This window comes from Nicotiana tabacum, chromosome 11, assembly GCF_000715075.1.
Source record: "Nicotiana tabacum cultivar K326 chromosome 11, ASM71507v2, whole genome shotgun sequence".
In the NCBI taxonomy this organism is placed as follows: domain Eukaryota; kingdom Viridiplantae; phylum Streptophyta; class Magnoliopsida; order Solanales; family Solanaceae; genus Nicotiana; species Nicotiana tabacum.
This window is the reverse complement of record NC_134090.1, coordinates 105,964,978-105,984,856: the sequence shown is the minus strand read 5'-3', so window position 1 is coordinate 105,984,856 and position 19,879 is coordinate 105,964,978. Positions and strand designations below refer to the sequence as shown.

At 40.3% G+C, this 19,879-nt stretch overlaps 2 protein-coding genes across 2 annotated transcripts; both read left to right on the top strand.

Annotated features, from left to right (window-relative positions):
- Window positions 1-9,047: 9,047 nt before the first annotated feature.
- On the top strand, window positions 9,048-9,710 carry LOC142165967 (uncharacterized). The gene is made up of 2 exons (XM_075224360.1): window positions 9,048-9,341; window positions 9,390-9,710. The coding sequence occupies exons 1-2, from the start codon at window positions 9,048-9,050 to the stop codon at window positions 9,708-9,710; spliced, it is 615 nt and encodes a 204-aa protein (XP_075080461.1).
- A 522-nt stretch (window positions 9,711-10,232) lies between these two features.
- Window positions 10,233-11,866, top strand: LOC142165966 (uncharacterized). The gene is made up of 2 exons (XM_075224359.1): window positions 10,233-10,675; window positions 11,152-11,866. The coding sequence occupies exons 1-2, from the start codon at window positions 10,233-10,235 to the stop codon at window positions 11,864-11,866; spliced, it is 1,158 nt and encodes a 385-aa protein (XP_075080460.1).
- Window positions 11,867-19,879: the final 8,013 nt, after the last annotated feature.

Here is a 19,879-nt window from a genome sequence, read left to right as displayed (position 1 = left end):
AGAGAGGGCTCGAGAAACTAGACAAGCTGAGACACTTATACCAGGGACCATTGAGCTGGATGAGTCAACAAAACTGACGGAGGTTCCAGTCCAGCCTGCCCAGGAAAAAAATAGCATTCAGAATGCGATCGAGAAAGAAGCTGAGACAGTCCAGGAACCTGTAGTTGATGTAGCAGCTGATAAGGATCAATCCCAGTTGATTGGGAAGAAGAGACCTCCTGCACCTTTCCCTAAGAGGTTGGCTAAGTACCAAAAGGATGAGCAATACAAGAAGTTCTTCGAAATGCTAAAACAAATCCAGGTAAACATACCATTGATTGAATCTTTGAAGGAGATGCCTGGGTATGCAAAAATGATGAAGGACTTGATGTCCCGAAAGTTTGATTTCCAAGACTTGGCCACAGTTACTCTTACTCAGACATGTAGTGTAGTGGTGACTAGACCAATTGTAGAAAAGCTGTCTGACCCAGGGAGCTTTACAATTCCATGCATTATTGGTAATTTTGCTTTTGCTAAAGCACTGTGTGATCTAGGGGCCAGCATCAATCTTATGCCCCTGACAATTTACAAGAGGCTGGGCATTGGAAGAGCTAGACCCACCTCTATGTTGTTGTAGTTGGCTGACAAGACAGTGAAACGACTCTCTGGTATACTGGATGATGTGCTAATTCAGGTAGGGAAAATTGTGTTCCCTGCAGATTTTGTGATCTTAGACTACAGAGTGGATGAAGAGATTCCCATAATTTTGGGAAGACCATTCTTGGCCACAAGGAGAGCTCTCATTGATTGTGAAACCGGGGAGCTCAAGATGAGATTGAACGATGAGGAGATAACATTCAATGTGCATAAATCTATGAGGCGACCAAGTGAATTCGTCAATTGTTCTTTTATTGATGTCGTGAATGTAATCATAGAGACTGATGATAAGGTGCTAACCATTGAGGACCCCCTTGCTGAATGTTTAATGAATTTGGATGAGGTGAATGGAGAGGAACTGGCGGAATAGGTGTTGGCATTAAAGGGTAGAGGGTTCTGGGATAGAACTCTAGAATTTGAGCCCTTGCACTTGGAAAATCGAGAGACTCCTCCAGCCAAGCCATCTATCGAAGAACCACCAAGGCTGGAGTTAAAGCCATTGCCCAACCATCTCAGGTATGAATTCCTTGGACCTAACTCCACATTACCTGTTATTATCTCATCTAGTTTGTTAGATGTGCAGGCGCAACAACTCTTGCAGGTACTTAAGGAGTGCAAGACTGCCATTGGGTGGACCATGGCAGACATAAAGGGGATCAGCCCCGCCTACTGTATGCACAAAATTCTATTGGAAGAGGGACACAAACCTTCCAGGGAACACCAAAGAAGGCTGAACCCTAACATGAAGGAAGTAATAAAGTGGTTAGACGCGGGAATTATCTTCCCAATCTCTGACAGCAGCTGGGTTAGCCCAGTTCAATGTGTACCTAAAAAGGGTGGCATGACGGTAGTTAAGAATGATAACAATGAATTGATCTCTACAAGAACAGTCACGGGCTGGAGAATTTGCATGGATTATAGAAAGCTAAATCTAGCCACCCGGAAAGACCACTTCCCATTTCCTTTCATTGATTAGATGTTAGACAGACTGGCAGGGAGGTCACACTTCTATTTTCTGGACGGGTACTCAGGATACAACCAGATCTCCATTGCATCGGAGGACAGAGATAAGACCTCTTTCACTCACCCTTATGGCATTTATGCCTTTCGAAGGATGCCCTTTAGCCTATGCAACGCACCCGCCACATTCCAACGGTGCATGATGGCCATATTCACTGACATGGTAGAGGACCTAATGTAGGTGTTCATGGATGACTTTTCAGTGGTGGGGAACTCATTTGATGAGTGCCTGATAAATCTAAACTGGGAGAAGTGCCACTTCATAGTACAAGAAGGCATAGTCTTGGGTCACCGTGTGTCAAGCAAAGGAATTGAGGTGGATCGTGCTAAAATGGATGTAATAGCAAAGCTACCTCCTCCAACTTCAGTCAAAGTAATCAGAAGCTTCCTTGGGCATGCCGGTTTCTACCGGAGATTCATAAAAGACTTCTCAAAAATTACCAACCCGCTCTGTAAGTTGTTAGAAAAAGATCACCCTTTCTTGTTTTCTGATGATTGCAGGGTAGCATTCGAGGAGCTGAAAAAGAGACTAGTCACAGAACCTATCATTGTTGCCCCCAACTGGGAGCAACCATTCGAACTCATGTGTGATGCCAGTGACTACGCAGTGGGGGCAGTGCTGGGACAGCGGAAGGACAAGCTGATGCATCCAATCTACTATGCTAGTAGAACACTAAGTGGAGCCCAGCTGAACTATACTATGACTGAGAAGGAGATGTTGGCTGTGGTGTTTGCTTTCGACAAGTTCAGATCATATCTGATTGGTTCTAAGGTAATTGTATACACTGATCATGTAGCTCTCAAGTACTTGATTGAGAAGAAGGAGTCTAAGTCGCGCCTGATTCGTTAGGTGTTGCTGCTGCAAGAATTAAACCTTGAAATTTGTGACCGTAAGGGCACAGAGAACCAAGTCGCTGATCATCTATCACGACTTGAGGGAGCTGAAAATGCAGTTGAGGTTGAAGATATTCTGGAAACCTTTCCAGACGAGCAGCTGGTCGCTACTAATCTTGAAGAAGCGCCATGGTATGCAGACTTTGCAAATTACCTGGCCTGCGGTATAGTTCCCTATGACCTTTCATTTGTACAAAAGAAAACGTTTTATCGTGACTGCCGCATGTATTATTAGGATGAGCCTTACCTGTTTAGAATTTGTGTTGACAATATGATCCAGAGGTCTATCCCCGAGATAGAACAATCTTCTGTTTTGAAGGCTTGTCACGCATCGGCTTATGGAGGACATTTTGGAGGGGTCAGGACAGCTGCGAAAGTGCTTGAGGCCGGATTCTTTTGGCCAATAGTGTTTAAAGATGTGCACCAATGGGTGAAGGGCTGCAATGAATGTCAGTGGACTGGGAATATTTCCCGTCTCTATGAGATGCCCATGAACCCAATTCAAGAGGTGGAAATGTTTGATGTCTGGGAGATTGACTTCATGGGTCCCTTCGTCAGCTCCTATGGCAATAAGTACATACTTGTTGTTGTGGATTACGTGTCCAAATGGGTAGAAGCTGCAGCGTTTCCCACTAATGATGCAAGAGTGGTGGTGGGGTTTTTGAAGAAGAACGTTTTCACCAGATTTGCGACACCAAGAGCGATTATCAGTGACGGAGGCACTCACTTCTGTAATAGAGCTTTCGAGAAGTTGCTTGCAAAGTATGATGTACGCCACAAGGTGGCTACCCCTTATCACCAGCAAACTAGTGGGAAGGTTGAAGTGTCCAACAGAGAGATAAAGAGTGTGCTAACCAAGACTGTGAACGCCACAAGAACTGATTGGGCGAAAAAGTTAGATGATGCACTCTAGGCCTATATAACTGCTTTTAAAACTCTGATTGGTATGTCACCATATAAGTTGGTGTTCGGGAAGGTCTGCCATTTGCCAGTGGAACTTGAACATAGAGAGTGGTGGGCACTAAAACAGCTGAATCTAGACATCGAGGCTGCGGTCACAACGAGAATCACAGAATTGCATGAGCTCGATGAGTTCAGACATCTTGCTTTTGAGAGCACAAGGTTGTACAAAGAAAGAATGAAGAGGTTGCACGACAAGAACATTGTGGAGCGAAATTTCAATCCTGGAGATATGGTGTTGCTTTATAACTCACGATTAAGGCTATTTCCGGGTAAACTCAGGTCACGATGGTCTGGACCATTTAGAGTGGTAGAAGTTTTCCCTTTAGGTGTTGTCGAGATCGCCATAGAGAAAGACTCCCGTACATTTAGAGTCAATGGGCAGAGATTGAAACTATATGTGGGCATGAGCGAACCAAAGGAAGTGTCTAAGATACACGTGACTGAACCACAGAGGTCGAGCGAGCCTTAAATGCGCTCATCTGCATCGTGCCACGACGTTAAATCAGGCACTGCGTGGGAGGCAACCCATGAATGTGTTGTAAGTGTAATGCATAACTTCATGGAAAACAAAGTATCAGGAACACGCCCAGACCGCGGTCCTAGCGTAACCGCGGTCAAGGACCTCCTTTGAAAGAAGTCTTCCACGGTCCCAGCGTAACCGCGGTAGGACTGCGGTCAAATACCCCCTCCGACTGGCACATGTTAGGATGCATCTGATTGTTACCCTGAATTGTCTGCAGGTAATATGGCCCGAAAAAGGCGAAAGAGCTCGGCAAGCACTTCCCAAATGCCAATATATGATGCCACCAGGTTCCAGTCACAGGAGGCAGAGGACGCGTTTCATGCTAAGGCCACCAAAAGCTTTATCCCTGAGATTCCTATTGACAAGGCTGCCCTCCGTATGGAAAAAGCAGACATGTATGAAGAAATCAGACGGAGGGAGATAGAGTTCTTGTTTGATGAACCTGAGACGCCAAACCCAATATTAGTCCGGGAGTTCTACGCGAACTGCCCGGAACATTTGTGTCAGTCTGTGATTGTGCGGGGCAGGGTGGTAGATGCCTCAATTCTAAAGATTCGCCAGGTCTTGCAGCTGCCCCAGTTCACTGGTGACATTGATCATTACCACGATGCCCAAGGGGTCACTTGGGACACTATGATTGAGACAATCTACGTAGGGGTCGACCAATCCGACTCCGAGTGATGCTCAGGGAAGTCTTCTTACCCTTCTGCACTTTATTTGTGTTATGACATGGGGACATGCCATATTCTTTTTGTGTGGGGTGGGAGGCTTGCTTTAGTGGTGTATTGTTAGTGTACATATACATTGGTTGTAGAATAAATAAATGTAGGAGACTCTTCCTGAGGACGGACCACTTGGACAGTACTCTTGAGGGAAGTAGTCCATTTAGATTTTTTTTTATTTTTTTTTTCTTTTTAGGTAGTGTAGTAATTCCTCCTTGGTTTTTCTTTTGACCACGGTTCTTTTTCAAGGGTTTTTCTTGAACCGGGTTAGGTAGATTTTTCTTTAATATTTTTAGGACCCTTAGGACTCTATTGGACTAAGATGGGTGAGGGCAAGAATGCAACCCGTAATGTACACACCTACAAATAATTAAAACGAACTTAAGGGTGCGACATCTAGGCTCGTTTGTAGACTCGTAATTTTATTCCTTAATTCTGCACACCTTGTCTTTCTTGAACGCTCACGTGAGTCTGTTGACAAACTAATTCGGAATGAGTTACATGCCAAGTGTGTGTGAGATAATACTTGTATTATGTGCTTGCATGCGATACATAGAACTTGCCCTGTGTGTTTGCAAAGTGAAATAGAAGTTGTTTGGCCTTAGAGATGATTGAGGCAGTTCCTTGTGTAGCCTGTATAATTATGAATCCACCTGTACATATTGCCATAGTTAACCCCTTCGAGCCTGAAGCCTGTTCTTTGATAACCTTACAATAACCTACATCCCTTTGTTTGAATAGTTAGACTGTTTGAACTTGTACCTCCTAGAAGCACTTGAATCGTTAAAGAGCATATAAAAGTCAAAGTGTGGGGTAGTAATAGAGTGGGAAAAGGAAAATCAGGAAAATACTTAAATGGTGCAATGGCTGTTAAAAAAAGAGGCCAGTTGTACCCAAAGAAAAGTGGGGATCCTTAAATCATTAGCTATTCTCAACAGATCTTAATTTTCTTTTTTGAAGTACTGTAGCACCCAGTGCTTTTTCGAAAAACATCAAAGCTACTGGCTTCATGTATCGTGGATGTGATCTGTGAGATGTGAAGAACATTGCTTAATTCGTGACTCTTAGTTTTTCAGCTAAATCTATAACCATCGCAACAGATTTCAAATCTCCTTGAGTTACTGTAGCATCACGATTCTTTTGGAAAAAGCTACAGCTTAATCTTGATGTAATTTAAGGTGTTGTAGTGCTATATGGAGTACTAAAGAATACCATGGTTTCTTAGTATAGATCTTGATTTTCATTTTAGTTCGAAGATCACTGTAGGTTGACAGAATCTGGGCTTTTGAGAGAGGAAACACGAGCAGCTAAGTTGAAGTCGATCATGGCCTCTAAGGCCGGCGAACAGTCACCTCCAATGGTTGGTCTGCCCTCCCATGCTCCCCCCTCCATTACAAACAACCCCACAACAATACACAAGCCTTTAGATTATTCTAACATTCTAAAGCCAGCCACGATCAATGCACAAGCTCAAGAAAACACGAAACAGTTTACTGCTGATACAATTTCATTTCGTCATCCAGTGCTCTTTTAAGGACAGCCTTTGGTGAAGTTCACTGAATCTGAGGTGGAGCGAATGAACAAGATTGAGGGCTTGCACTATGCAGTAGTGTGCAAATTTTCTTATGGATGGCCTGAGCTCAATGAACTACGTCGATTGTACCGCTGCAATGTGGGATTAAAGGAGAGTGTACCATTGGATACTTACGCGAAAGGCATGTACTAATACATTTGACACTACGACAAGATTTTATTGAATTTTCTTCGAAGAGTGCGTATTATGTGAAAGACAATCATGGAAATGAATATCAATTAAGGACATTGATATATGATTCAAAATTCAAGGCTGGTGAGGAAACGCCAAAGGTAATAGCATGGATTTCGTTTCCAAATTTATTGCCAACTTATTTCGTCAAGGAATGTCTTTTTTCGTTGGCTTCAACTGTGGAAAAGCCACTCCATCTTGAGTTGGCTACAATTAATAAGACAAGGCTGAGCTGTGCGCGAGTGAAAGTTCTTGTTGATCTCCTATCTGACTTACCCAAGAAAATGCGTATGGACATCGAAAATGAGACAACTGGAGGTGTGAGGACTGAATGGGTGACCATCAACTATGATTATTTTCCCAAATATTATAAAGAGTGAAAATTGCAGGGGCACGACATGATTGAATGTTGGAGGATTCATCCAGATCTAATGGGGAATAAAAATGCTAAGCAACAGACCGAACATGTGATTGCGAAAAATATTGACAAGGCAACTGTACCATCAAGCTCAACTCGACAAGGACCTTTAATGATTTTATCAAGCAGAAAGGTGGTAGGCAATGTGAGTGGTAAGGGTAATGAGCAGTGGAAAGAGGTTAGGGATAATCGTACAAGGCACGCATTTAATCAAAAGGAAGTCCAAAATACAATAGGGAAAGAAATGGTACCAATCAACCAATGTGCAAGGAAGCAGACTCATATAGGGAATAAATTTGTTGTGTTGGAAATGGAGGAGGATGTGAATGATGAGGTTATCCAAAAGCAACCACAAGTGAAGGATGATGATGTGATTTAGAAAAATGGTGCAGTTTCTCAGAACAATAATCAAGTGGCTCTTGTAGCAGAGGGTGATAATCAAAGTGCCTTAAACAGTCCTTTTCCTTCTGGAAAACCATTAAATCCAGCAGCCCAGAAATTCAATCCAATTACTATTGGGAAAGGAGGGTCACACAAAGGTAACAAAGGCAGTGCAGGTACCAAAGGAAAGGAAAATATAGCAGCAAATAAGGAAGCTACAGCGTAATGGGTACAACAAACATTTGCTGAAAATTTAGTGGCTACAAATACTTCTTGTCAAGAAGTACCATTTCAAGAATCACTCGAGCCAAATATGTTTAATAAAGAACCTGGAAAACTTCACATTGGTGAAGTTAAGGTATGGACAGAACAAATTGAGGAGGACTCAGAAGAAGGAGAATTCTTGGGAAATGAGGATTGTAGTGAAGATCTGAATAAAACTGAAGATGATCAAGATGGAGAGGAGGAACAAAGCGTGAATGGACAAGGTTTACAAGCTGTGATACACCAAAATGAAAACCCACAATTAACAAAAGCATCAAAAATGCGTGAAGGTACTGAACAATTTGGTCAGATGCAGAACGCTTGCCTTAAACCCCCTGAAGGTACCTCCATTCTTGATAGGAGTAATGCAGTTATTTCATTGACGGGTGATCCGAGGGGCACTAGAGGAGACTTAAGTGGTATAGGTGATGAAGTAATCAGTGATAAAGGAGAAAAACAAGTCACTAGAACGGTACAGCTCAATGATGCAGGGCAGCTTTCTCTAGAAAGAGTCATTGTTCCATTGACTATAACTACTGCTAAAGGAGATTAAGGAAAGAAGAGTGTAGGGAGATCGTTGATTCCTAATCAGGGAAAAAATGAAATCATTACTACTCCTAAGGGCCATGGTGATGATGAAAATGTGGAAACCAAAGGGAGAGACATGGATGAAGAATCAACGACTCAAAACTTTAAGAATGTAGCAAGACAAGGTGATCTTTCACCTAGAGCAATTGAGAAAGGGAAATCTGCTGGGAGAGGTAAAAAGAATTAATCTAAAGAAAATCAAAGTGTAGTTCCACCTGGGGCTCAAACAAGAAGGACCCAATCCAAATCGCTTAATCAATGATGAATGCTCTATTTTGGAATGTGAGATCGGTGAATACAATGAAAGCCTTTGAGAGGCTGGTCACTATGCAAAGGCAACATCATTTTCGATTCATAGGTATCATGGAACCAATGCAAAGAGCCACGAAATTAGAATGGTATAGAAGAAAGATCGGAATGCTACAAGTTTACGCAAATGTTTCAAACAAAATATGGGTATTTGTTGATGAAGATCATGGTGTTGATATCATTATCAATATGGACCAACAGATGACACTAAAAATAACAAACATGGATTCTGGAAGGTCACTTATTGTTACATTTGTATATGCAAAATGTGACTCTACTGAAAGAATTGAATTGTGGGACAGCTTATATACACTTGCGAGAGATATGAATCTTCCTTGGCTAGTGGGAGGAGATTTCAATGTTATCTGGGATGAAGAAGAAAAATTTGGAGGTCGACCCGTCCACATGAATGAGGTTCTTGATTTTAGGCATTATGTAAATACTTGTAACCTTATCGATCTTGGATTTAAAGGAAGTATTTACACTTGGTGGAATGGTCGAGGTGAAGATGACTGCATTTTCAAACGACTAGACAGAATACTAGCAAAAGCAGAATTCCAATAGATGTTTGCAGGTTTAGAGGTAAACCATCTTTCCAAAATTGGTTCTGACCACTACCCGATGATGTTGAGTGTACAGGCCTCTACAGTCCCAATCAAGAGGTCCTTCAAATTTTTGAATTTCTGGACAAAAAATCCAACTTTCAAAAATACAGTAGCAGAAAACTGGACAGCAGACTTTCATTCGAATTCTTTCACTTTGTTCAATTACAAGCTCAAAAAGGTGAAGAAAGCTCTTTCAATCTGGAGCAAGGCTATATTTGGAAACATTTTTGAAAAGATTTCTAGTTTGGAAGAGGTGGTCTTAGTTCATGAAGTACAATTCTAGTTGAATCCTTCTTTTCAGAATATTGAAAGACTTATGAAAGTTCAAGCTGAGTTCATAAAATACATAATGCTAGAGGAGGAATTTTGGAAACAAAAATATGGATTGTCATGGTTCAAAGATGGAGATAGGAACACAAAATTCTTTCATGCGCAAGTCATGGGAAGAAGGAAAAGGTTGGAATTGAAGAGAATACAAAATAGCGAGGGCAATTGGATTGAAGATTCAGTGGCTAAGGCAGAGGAAGCTGTAAAATATTTCACTGATCAATTTCATGAAGATAAGGTTCCTGATGCATTTGACATACTGGATCATATGCCACGCATGGTGAATAATGAGTAGAATGATATGCTTTTGAGGCAACCTAACAAAGACGAAGTGAAAGAGGCAGTGTTTGGGCTCAATGGAGACAGTGCAGGTGGACCGGACGAATTCACTGGTTGTTTCTTTCAAGCATGCTGGGATATAGTCGGAGATGATGTCTATGACATGGTTAGAGCTTTCTTCAATGGGCATAATCTACCAAAGTTTGTGACTCACACAAATTTGGTGCTATTACCTAAGAAGAAACAGATTTTGACTTATTCTGATATGCGACCCATTAGCCTTAGAAATTTTATAAATAAATTTTTCTTGAGGGTTGTTCATGAAAGGCTAGCTGGAATGCTTCCTAATCTAATATCAGATGAGCAGACAGGATTTGTTAAAGGGAGAAGCATCGTTGAGAATGTGCTGCTAACTCAAGAAATAATTACAGATATTAGACTAAGGACTAAAGCAGGGCAAAATGTGGTGATAAAGTTAGACATGGCTAAAGCCTACGATTGACTTTCTTGGCTTTTTTTTACTAAGGTTTTGAGAAAGATGGAGTTTGGAGAAAGACTCATAGGTCTGGTGTTTGGTATCATCTCAAACAATTGGTATTCTGTAATGATAAATGGGCAGCCCTATGGTTTCTTCAAGTCGACAAGAGGAGTGAAACAAGGAGACCCTCTATCCCCTACTCTTTTTATTCCGGCAGCTGAGGCATTATCAAGAGGTTTGAATGCATTACATTTGAACTTGCATTTCTGTGGATTTGGATTGCCTAAATGGAGTCCTAAGATTACCCATCTTGCATATGCCGATGACACTATTATTTTCTCCTCCTCAGATGCAACTTCATTGCAATTAATAATGCAAGTCCTATTTGATTATGAAGCTGCATCTAGACAGCTTATTAATAAGTCGAAATCTATTGTATATTTGCACCATAATACTCCTGTAGAGGTGGTAAATAAGGTTAAGAGGATATCTGAGATTAACAGGCAAGATTTTCCCTTTACTTACCTTGGGTGTCCTATTTTTTATACAAAAAGAAAGATGGATCATTACCAAAATTTACTCACCAAAGTTATGGACAAGTTACAGGCATGGAAAGGTAAACTACTCTCAATCGGAGGAAACTATATTTTGATCTCGCATGTTCTGCAAAGTATGCCTATTCATATACTATCTGCTGTGAACCCCCTACAAATGTTATAAACAAGTTGGATAAGATGTTTGCACAATTCTTCTGGAGTAGTACTGTGGGTGGAATGAGTAGACATTGGTCTTATTGGTCTAACCTATGTCTTCCATGTGATGAGGGAGGAATAGGTTTTAGATCTCTTCATGATGGCTCCAAAGCATTATTCTGTAAGTTTTGGTGGAATTTTAGAACGAAACCTACCATGTAGAGTTCATTCCTGAGTCAAAAATATTGCAAGAAACTCAATCCTATTATTGTCCCTTGGCGTCGTAGATCTCATATATGGACAAAGATGATAGAATGCAGGGATATTGCCGAACATCAAATTGGTTGGCATCCACGAATGGGTTCATCTCTCTTTTGGTATAAAAACTGGATGGGGCTTGGAGCATTATATTTTATTACTCCTCCAGATTTGGTCATTGATGAATCTGTTAATAATGTGCACGATGTGGTACAAGAAGGTGCATGGGATGTAGACAAATTAAAGGAGCTATTGCCAGAGGAGTATGCTACACATATCATAGAGAACATAAAGCCTCCAGTTGCATCTGATATTTTGGATAAACCATTTTGGATGTTGGAAACAAGAGGAAGTTTTAGTGTGAAGTCTGCCTGGGAGTTTTTGAGAAAGAGAAATGATCCATCCATTGCGTACAGTAAATTGTGGACAAAAGGATTACCATTTAAAATATCCTTCTTCTTGTGGAAGGTTTGGAAAGCAAAACTACCTTTAGATGATTGGATGAGACAATTGGGCTATTCTATGCCATCCAAATGTTGGTGTTGCGCTCAAGAACAAGAATCAATGCCTCATTTATTTTTTACATCTGATGCAGCAACAAGAGTATGGACCTACTTTCTAACGAATGCAGGAATTACCATGGAAGGTTTGTCGTTGCACCAAGTAATTGTGAAATGCTGGACATCAAAAGTTGTATATCGTCTGCAGCATATTCTACAAGTGTTACCAGCTATCATCGTATAGGAGCTATGGAAAAGAAGAAATAGCCAGAAGTATGGGCAGGTGGTGACAATAAGTCGAGTTATATACCAAGTCTCTACTACCTTACAGTCGCTTGTCAAAATAAGGAAACCTAGCATGCAAAATGTAACTCACAAATGGCCTGAATTGATTCAAAAATTATAGAAGTATACTCTATATTTGAAGGTGACAAAAGTGATCTGGGAACTACCTAATGAAGGGTGGATCAAGGTCAATACAGATGGGGAGAGCAGAGGAGATTCCGGAAGGAGTTCCATAGGTTATGTGATGCAAGATGAATAAGGAGATGTAATCTACGCACTAGGAAAGGAAATAACACATGGTACAAATAATGAGGCAGAGGCAGTAGCGATTTTGGAAGCAATGAGGCACTGTGTAGACAATAGACTCGCAAATGTTATGCTACAAACAGACTCCATGCTCATGAAGAATGTTTTAGAAGGAAAATAGGGAGCTCCGTGGAATATTAATGAGTACGTTGAGGAGATTAAAACACTAATGGAGGAATGCAATGTTCGAGTTTCTCATATTCTAAGGGAGGGCAATAGTCTAGCAGATTATATAGCGAATTGTGCACTGGATAGTGGTGACTTTGAAGCTCAAGGATTTGCACAACTTGATTCAAATAGTAGGAGGATTGTGAACTCCGATAAATCGCAATGTCCTTATTTGAGGGTGAAGGCTGCCAAGAACTAAGACGGAAACAAATGGATAATAAAGGAGAGAAAGGGGACCAAGAGGAATGCTGTGATTATTTACAGGAGATCACAATGTTATGTACTTTAGCTAACGTCGTGTTCTTTGTTGTAGGGATCATTGGTGTAACCATGGCTCACCAACTGATTAAACTTACTTGGGTGGTATTAGCATGGTCTGCTCACTCCCAGGTAGTGAAATCAGTGGTGAGCTCAAGCATGAAAGCATCGATAGGATACAATGGTTTAGGGAAGTGGATCTGGAACTTCACCTGTAAGAACTGGAACTTCACCTGTAAGCATCTGATAGTTTGCTGCAGGATGTGTCAACGACATAAAGATAACATTTGGATGGTGAGAAATATGACCTTATTACAGAAATGCACTACAAGAAGTCACATATCAAGAGTCACCAACGGAAGATACAGAAACAGCAGGACACAACATCAATCAAATCGAAATGGCTGTTATGGCAAGGACATCTCTTCATGTATAAAGGAAACATCACAGCAAAGTTTAAACAGAGCTTTGTACAAGAACTCAATTGCGCTTAAAAATAACTGTACCTACTGGTACAAAGCTGAAGAACAGACGAGGAGCTCAACAACGACCAAAGATACGGTATACGTAAATGGAGTCACCATGAGGTTCTGGAAAACTGAAGAAGGTAAATGTTTTAATACTTGGGATATGCAACGCATTCAGCTTTGCAATCATGCTGTAACTTCACTACATGCTCATGTATCAAAAGGAGGAAAAGGCTGTCAGGCGTGGGTTCATATACCAAGTAATGTTGTGGACAGTGTAGTCAAGCTCATTGAGATATTAAAACAAGGAACTTGGGGTCTCATTTTCTGTACATTTTTTAGTACTTGGATAATCCTTCAATTGTGGACAACAAAATACACGAGCAGCACACACAGCAGGCGATGGGCATCAATATTACCACATGCTAAGGAATTGGGATACACAAATGCTGAGGATATTCAGTTGACGAACCATTGCATTTCTACTTTACTATGGAGGATCATGAGGGCATATACAAGCAAACACCATCAACAAAACTAGGCAGAAGCAAGAATTCAAATACAAGGGGGCTACAAAGTCAAAAGTTGGGCAGTGGCTACAAGGCTAAGGGGCTTTATGTGCAGTATGCAAGTTTTGAAATTGGACACGCGTGCTAATCTGATGCATGGGCTAGGATTTTTCATCAATGTGTACATCAGTTCATATGTGATACCAATTTTGAGTCCGTTGCTCAATATTGGTAATAGGTATTATGTAATAAACATAGGTTATTATTTCCATTTTGCAAGACCACCTGACATTGTATATTTCGTTTTGTTTTGATTTATAGATATAAAAACTAGCCCTAGGCATTGCCTAGCGGACTGCCAAAAAAAAAGTGGGTGTAAGGAGCTGCAGCTATACTGAAGCATCGAGGAAAGGCTACGATATTTCTCTGTTTGAAGGTTTGAAGTTATATCAAATTTCTTGTTATATTTTTGAGCTGGAAACTAGTGAGAGAAATATTGCATTTTGAGGTGCAATCATACTGCACATATGTAGTATATCTGGGCAGATTTGAAAAAATTCGAAATACTGTAGCACGTAGTTCTTCTTCAGTTATCTGTTACATTGTCGTCGTTCATGGCCTCTAAGGCCGGCGACCAGTCACTTCCAATGGCTGGTCAGCCCTCCCAAGCATCCCCTTCCAGTCCTAACAACACCATAACAATACCTAAGCCTCTAGATTATTCAAATATTCTGAAACCAGCCACGATAAATGCCCCAGTTCAAGCACAATGTATTGTCGAGCCTATTCCAATGCGTCGACCAGTTTTATTTCAAGGACAACCAATGGTACGTTTCACTGAAGCCGAGGTAGATCGAATGAATAAGATTGAAAATCTACAGTATGCTGTGGTGTGCAAATTTTCGTATGGTTGGCCTGATCTTAATGAATTGCGTCGAATTGTCCCGATTCAATGTGGAATCAAAGGCGAGTGTACTATTGGACACCTTCGTGACAGGCATGTGTTGATACGATTGACATTATGGCAAGATTTTGTTGAATTCTTATCGAAGAGTGTTTATTATATAAAAGACAAGGCTGAAAATGAATACCAATTGCGCACTTTCATATATGATGCTAAATTTAAAGTAGATGAGGAAACACCTAAGGTAATGGCTTGGATTTCGTTTCCAAATTTGGTGCCTACTTATTTTGCGAAAGAATGTATGTTTTCATTGGCTTATGTTGTGGGAAAGACAATGCATCTTGATTTGGCTACTATTAACAAGGCAAGGCCAAGTTGTGCACGAGTTAAGGTGTTAGTTGATTTATTAACTGATCTCCCTAAAAAATTCGTATGGATATTGTTAATGAGCCAACTGGGGAAGTGAGAACTGAGTGGGTGACGATTAGATACGATTACCTACCAAATTGCTGTAAAGAATGAAAGTTACAAGGACATGATAGGATTGAATGTTGGAGAATTAATCCTGAGTTAAGGGAAAGCAAAAATCTACAGGAGTAGGAAAATGTTGCAACTGTGCAACAAGGCAATAATAAACCTGCAAAACATGATGCTCCTGTGATGATCCTTACTAGTGGTAAGGTAGTTGGTAATGTAGGCCCTCAATGGAAGGAAGTTCGCGACAATAGGGGACTAAACAAAGGCAAACAAACTGAAGATTCTAATGTAGAAGGTAAAGAAATGGTTCCTGTTAACAATACCCCGGTGACAAAACAAATACAAACAACTAACCAATTTGCAGTCTTAGAAATTGAAAATGGTGAGACTAATGAAGGTAACCAACTGGCAGTTGTGGAGGAATCTCCTGTTCAAAAAACTACAGGCAACAATGATATTCAGCAAAATAATTGCACAGCAGGTGTGGAAAATGAGTCAGAGGAGCAGGAATTTGATTTTTCAACTAGACAAGTGGTACAAAAGGTAACTTCTCCTAGCTCTTCTAGGAGACAATCATCTAAGACACAACTCAAGAAACTGAACCATGCAGCACCTACTTTCAATCCTACAGCAATAAGAAATCATGCAGCAAATAGGGAATCAACAGCAGATTGTGTACAACAAGATTTGGGGAATGAGTAGCATTTTGACAATTACTCAACTGCCCAATGGGTTCAAGAAGCATTCAAAAATAATGTAGTTTAGGTCAATACTTCATGTCAAGACATTCCTTCACAGGACACCAAAGTTGAACAACATTTAGCAAACAATAAAGAAATTGAATTAATTGAAGATACAGATTTTGAGAAATTTAGGACCAATGAAAAAGATAAATGGGCAGGAGGGAGATTATGGATCAACCAAACATAGGAAGTCTTAGCAGATGGTCAGATTCCAGATACAATGCTTAGTGAAGAAGAAATTGGAGGAAATGAAGTGGAAGATGAAGATCAAAGTGTTAATTGTAATGCCAATGCAATCAATATTCAAATCATAAATGAATGCACAAATGCAGCAGTAGAAAAGACAAAAGAGGGGAACATCAATATTATAGATCCAGGAGGGACTTTACATAATGATGTTAGTAATGTCTTGAAAGAAGATGAAAATGCAGGCAAGAACCAAGAGAAAAATTCAGACAAGAACCAAGAGAAGACAATGCAAGTCTATGCAAGAAGTGTTGTACCATTGAGCACAGTGAAGGATGTAGCAGGAAGTGCTGCTCCATCGAACAATACATAGTTGTTGACCAATGAACATGAGGAAAAAGCTTCTGAACTTACCAATCAGGAAAAAGATACTGAACATACCAATCAGGCATATGATGTTGTGATATCAAAAGAAGCAATAGAAGTACATGACCAAGTTGGTAACGCAGAACTTAAAGGTAGAGACATGGATGAGGAATCCACTTCACAAAATTTCCTTAATGTTGCCAAGCAGGGTGATCTGTCGCCAAGGCTTATTGATATAGTAAAATCTGCAACAAAAGGAAAAAAGAAACAGTCAAAATAGACTTCTACTGTCCCAGCCAGTGGATTACAAACAAGGAGAACACTGTCCAAACCCCAAAACAATTAATGGATGCAATTATATTGAATGTCAGGTCAGTAAATACAATGCAAGCATTTGAAAGGCTGATTACAATGTACAGAAAACATCACTTTGAGTTCATAGGAATCCTTGAGCCTATGCAACAGTCTCACAAAATGGAGAGGTATAGAGCAAGAATTAGTTTGGTACAGGCTGTTGTGAATGTATCAAACAAGATTTGGGCTTTTATTGATGAAATATTTGAGGTTAATATTTTGTATAACATGACTCAACATCTGACTTTGAGATTAACGCACACTAAAACACATGTTGAGCTCATCCTTACACTAGTTTATGCCAAATGTGATCGCATTGAAAGAATTGAACAATGGGATTCTTTGTATGCAATGGCATCAGATATGACAGTACCACGGCTAGTTGGAGGTGACTTTAATGTGATATGGGATAAGGAAGAAAAATTTGGAGGCTTACCAGTTTCTCTCATTGAAGTAGATGACTTTAGGCACTACATCAATACTTGCAACTTGACAGATTTGGGATTTAAAGGAAGCATATTTACATGGTGGAATGGAAGATCAGAGGAAGACTGTATTTTTAAAAGATTGGACAGATATTTTGGCAATCATGAATTGCAACAGACCTTTCCTGGATTGGAGGTAACTCACATGTCCAAAATTGGGTCTGATCATTGCCCAATGCTGCTGAAATGTGATATAGAAACTCCTCCAATTAAGAAGTCTTTCAGATTTCTTAACTTCTGGACTAAGCATGAAACCTTCAAAGATGTAGTAAAGGAGAATTGGAATGCCGATTTTAGTGCTAACCATTTCTGCATTTTTAACTACAAGTTAAAGAAGCTTAAGAAAGCACTATCTACTTGGAGCAGAGCTACATATGGGGCTATATTCCAGAAGATTGCAAGCCCGGAGGAGGTGGTCTTGGTTCATGAAAGGCAATTTGAAGTCAATCCTACACAGATGAACAAACAAAGATTACAACAGGTACAAACTGAAATGATTAAATATCTTGCATTAGAAGAAGAATTCTAGAGACAAAAAACTGGCATGTTATGGTTGAAAGATGGCGATAGAAACACTAAATTCTTCCATGCTCAAGTTAATGGGAGAAGGAAGAGACTGAAATTATCAAGGATCCAGAATAGCCTTGGTAACTGGATTGAAGAAGATCGCTTAATAGCAGAAGAAGCACTAAAGTTCTACAAGGATCAATTTACTAAGAGTGAAGTTCCTAATGCTTTTGATATTCTAAATCATGTACCTTCAATGGTAGATAGTGATCAACATGAAACATTGATGGCTTTGCCTTCCAATGAAGAAGTGAAGAGAGCAGTTATGGGGTTGAATGGGGACTCAGCAGGTGGACCGGATGGCTTCACTGGAGCCTTTTACCAAACATGCTAGGAAATCATTGAAGAAGATGTAGTAGGCATGGTCAAGGCTTTCTTTTGCGGTCAGCAATTGCCAAAGAGTGTGACACACACAAACCTGGTTTTATTACCAAAGAAAAAAGAAGTTATGACCTTTGCACACATGAGACCAATTAGTCTCAGCAACTTTGTTAACAAGATTTTCTCGAGGGTTATTCATGAAAGGTTGGTTGAATTTTTACCAAACATAATCTCACAGGAACAGGCAGGTTTTGTGAAGGGAAGAAGTATAGTTGAGAATGTACTGTTAACTCAAGAAATCATTACGGATATCAGGTTGAGAACAAAAGCAGGCCCAAATGTTGTGATTAAGCTCGACATAACAAAAGCTTACGATAGGCTATCATGGCTATTCCTGGCCAAAATGCTAAGGAAGATGGGATTTCCTGAAGCGTTTATTGGATTGATCTTTGATTTGATTGGGAATAATTGGTACTCTATTCTTATAAATGGGCAGCCAAATGGTTTCTTCAAATCTTCGAGGGGAGTTAAGCAGGGTGACCCTTTGTCACCAACCCTATTCATTCTAGCAGCAGAAGCAATGTCTCGGGGATTGAATTCACTATACACTAACCTGTATTTCTGTGGATTTGGAATGCCAAAAAGGAGCCCAAAAATAAATCATCTCTCATACGCTGATGATACAATCATTTTCTCCTCATCTGATGAAACTTCACTGAGACTTGTCATGGAGGTTTTGCAAGCTTATGAATCATCGTCTGGTCAACTGGTGAATAAAGCCAAATCTGCCATATACCTGCATCATTTAACGGATAATGAAGTGATTAACAAGTTTGAAAGGATTACAGGTATAGGAAGACAATGTTTCCCTATGACCTATCTTGGCTGCCCTATTTTTTATGAAAGAAGAAGGAGTGACTATTACCAGGGATCAATCACTAAGGCCATGGACTAACAGCAGTCGTGGAAAGGCAAACTCCTATCTGTAGGAGGCAGAGCTGTATTGATCGCAAATGTCATGCAGAGTATCCCAATTCATATGTTGTCAGCAGTTAATCCACCAATTTATGTGATCAATAAATTACATAGCATTTTTGCCAAATTCTTCTGGAGCAGCAATGTGGGAGGCAACTCTAGACATTGGTCATCGTGGACTAACCTTTGTATGCCTTATGAGGAGGGAGGCATAGGCTTCAGGTCCCTACATGATGTATCCAAGGCACTATTCTGTAAATTGTGGTAGAATTTCAGGACAAAGCCCAGTTTATGGAGTGCATTTATTAGTCAAAAGTACTGCAAGAAACTAAATCCAGTAATTGTACCTTGGAACCGTGGATCCCACATGTGGAGAAAAATGCTAGAATGTAGGGACTTGATTGAGAATCAAATCTACTGGAAACCGAGAATGGGATCAGCTCAATTCTGGTTCGACAATTAGACTAAGTTGGGAACCTTATATTTCCAAGTGCCTTCAGAGTTTGGTATCGATGAGGATATTCAAAATGTCAATTATCTGGTTGAAAATGGTATGTGGAACTTGGAAAAAATATTTCAGACTCTACCTGAAGATTTGGCAAACCACATTGTGCAGAATATTAGACCACCAAACGAATGTGCAGAATTAGATACACCATTCTGGATGCTTGAAATAAGAGGTCATTTTTCAATGAAGTCTGCATGGTGTCACACCTCCTTTTTCACCCGCGCCGCCGCAAAGGGGCGCAGAGGGAGTTTTTCCAATTAAAGGACAATCGAAACGGGATTTTATTTAAAGATTCAGAGTCGCCACTTGGGAGATTTGTGGTGTCCCAAGTCACCGGTTGAATCCCGAATCGACGAAAAGAATGACTCTGTTTAACCC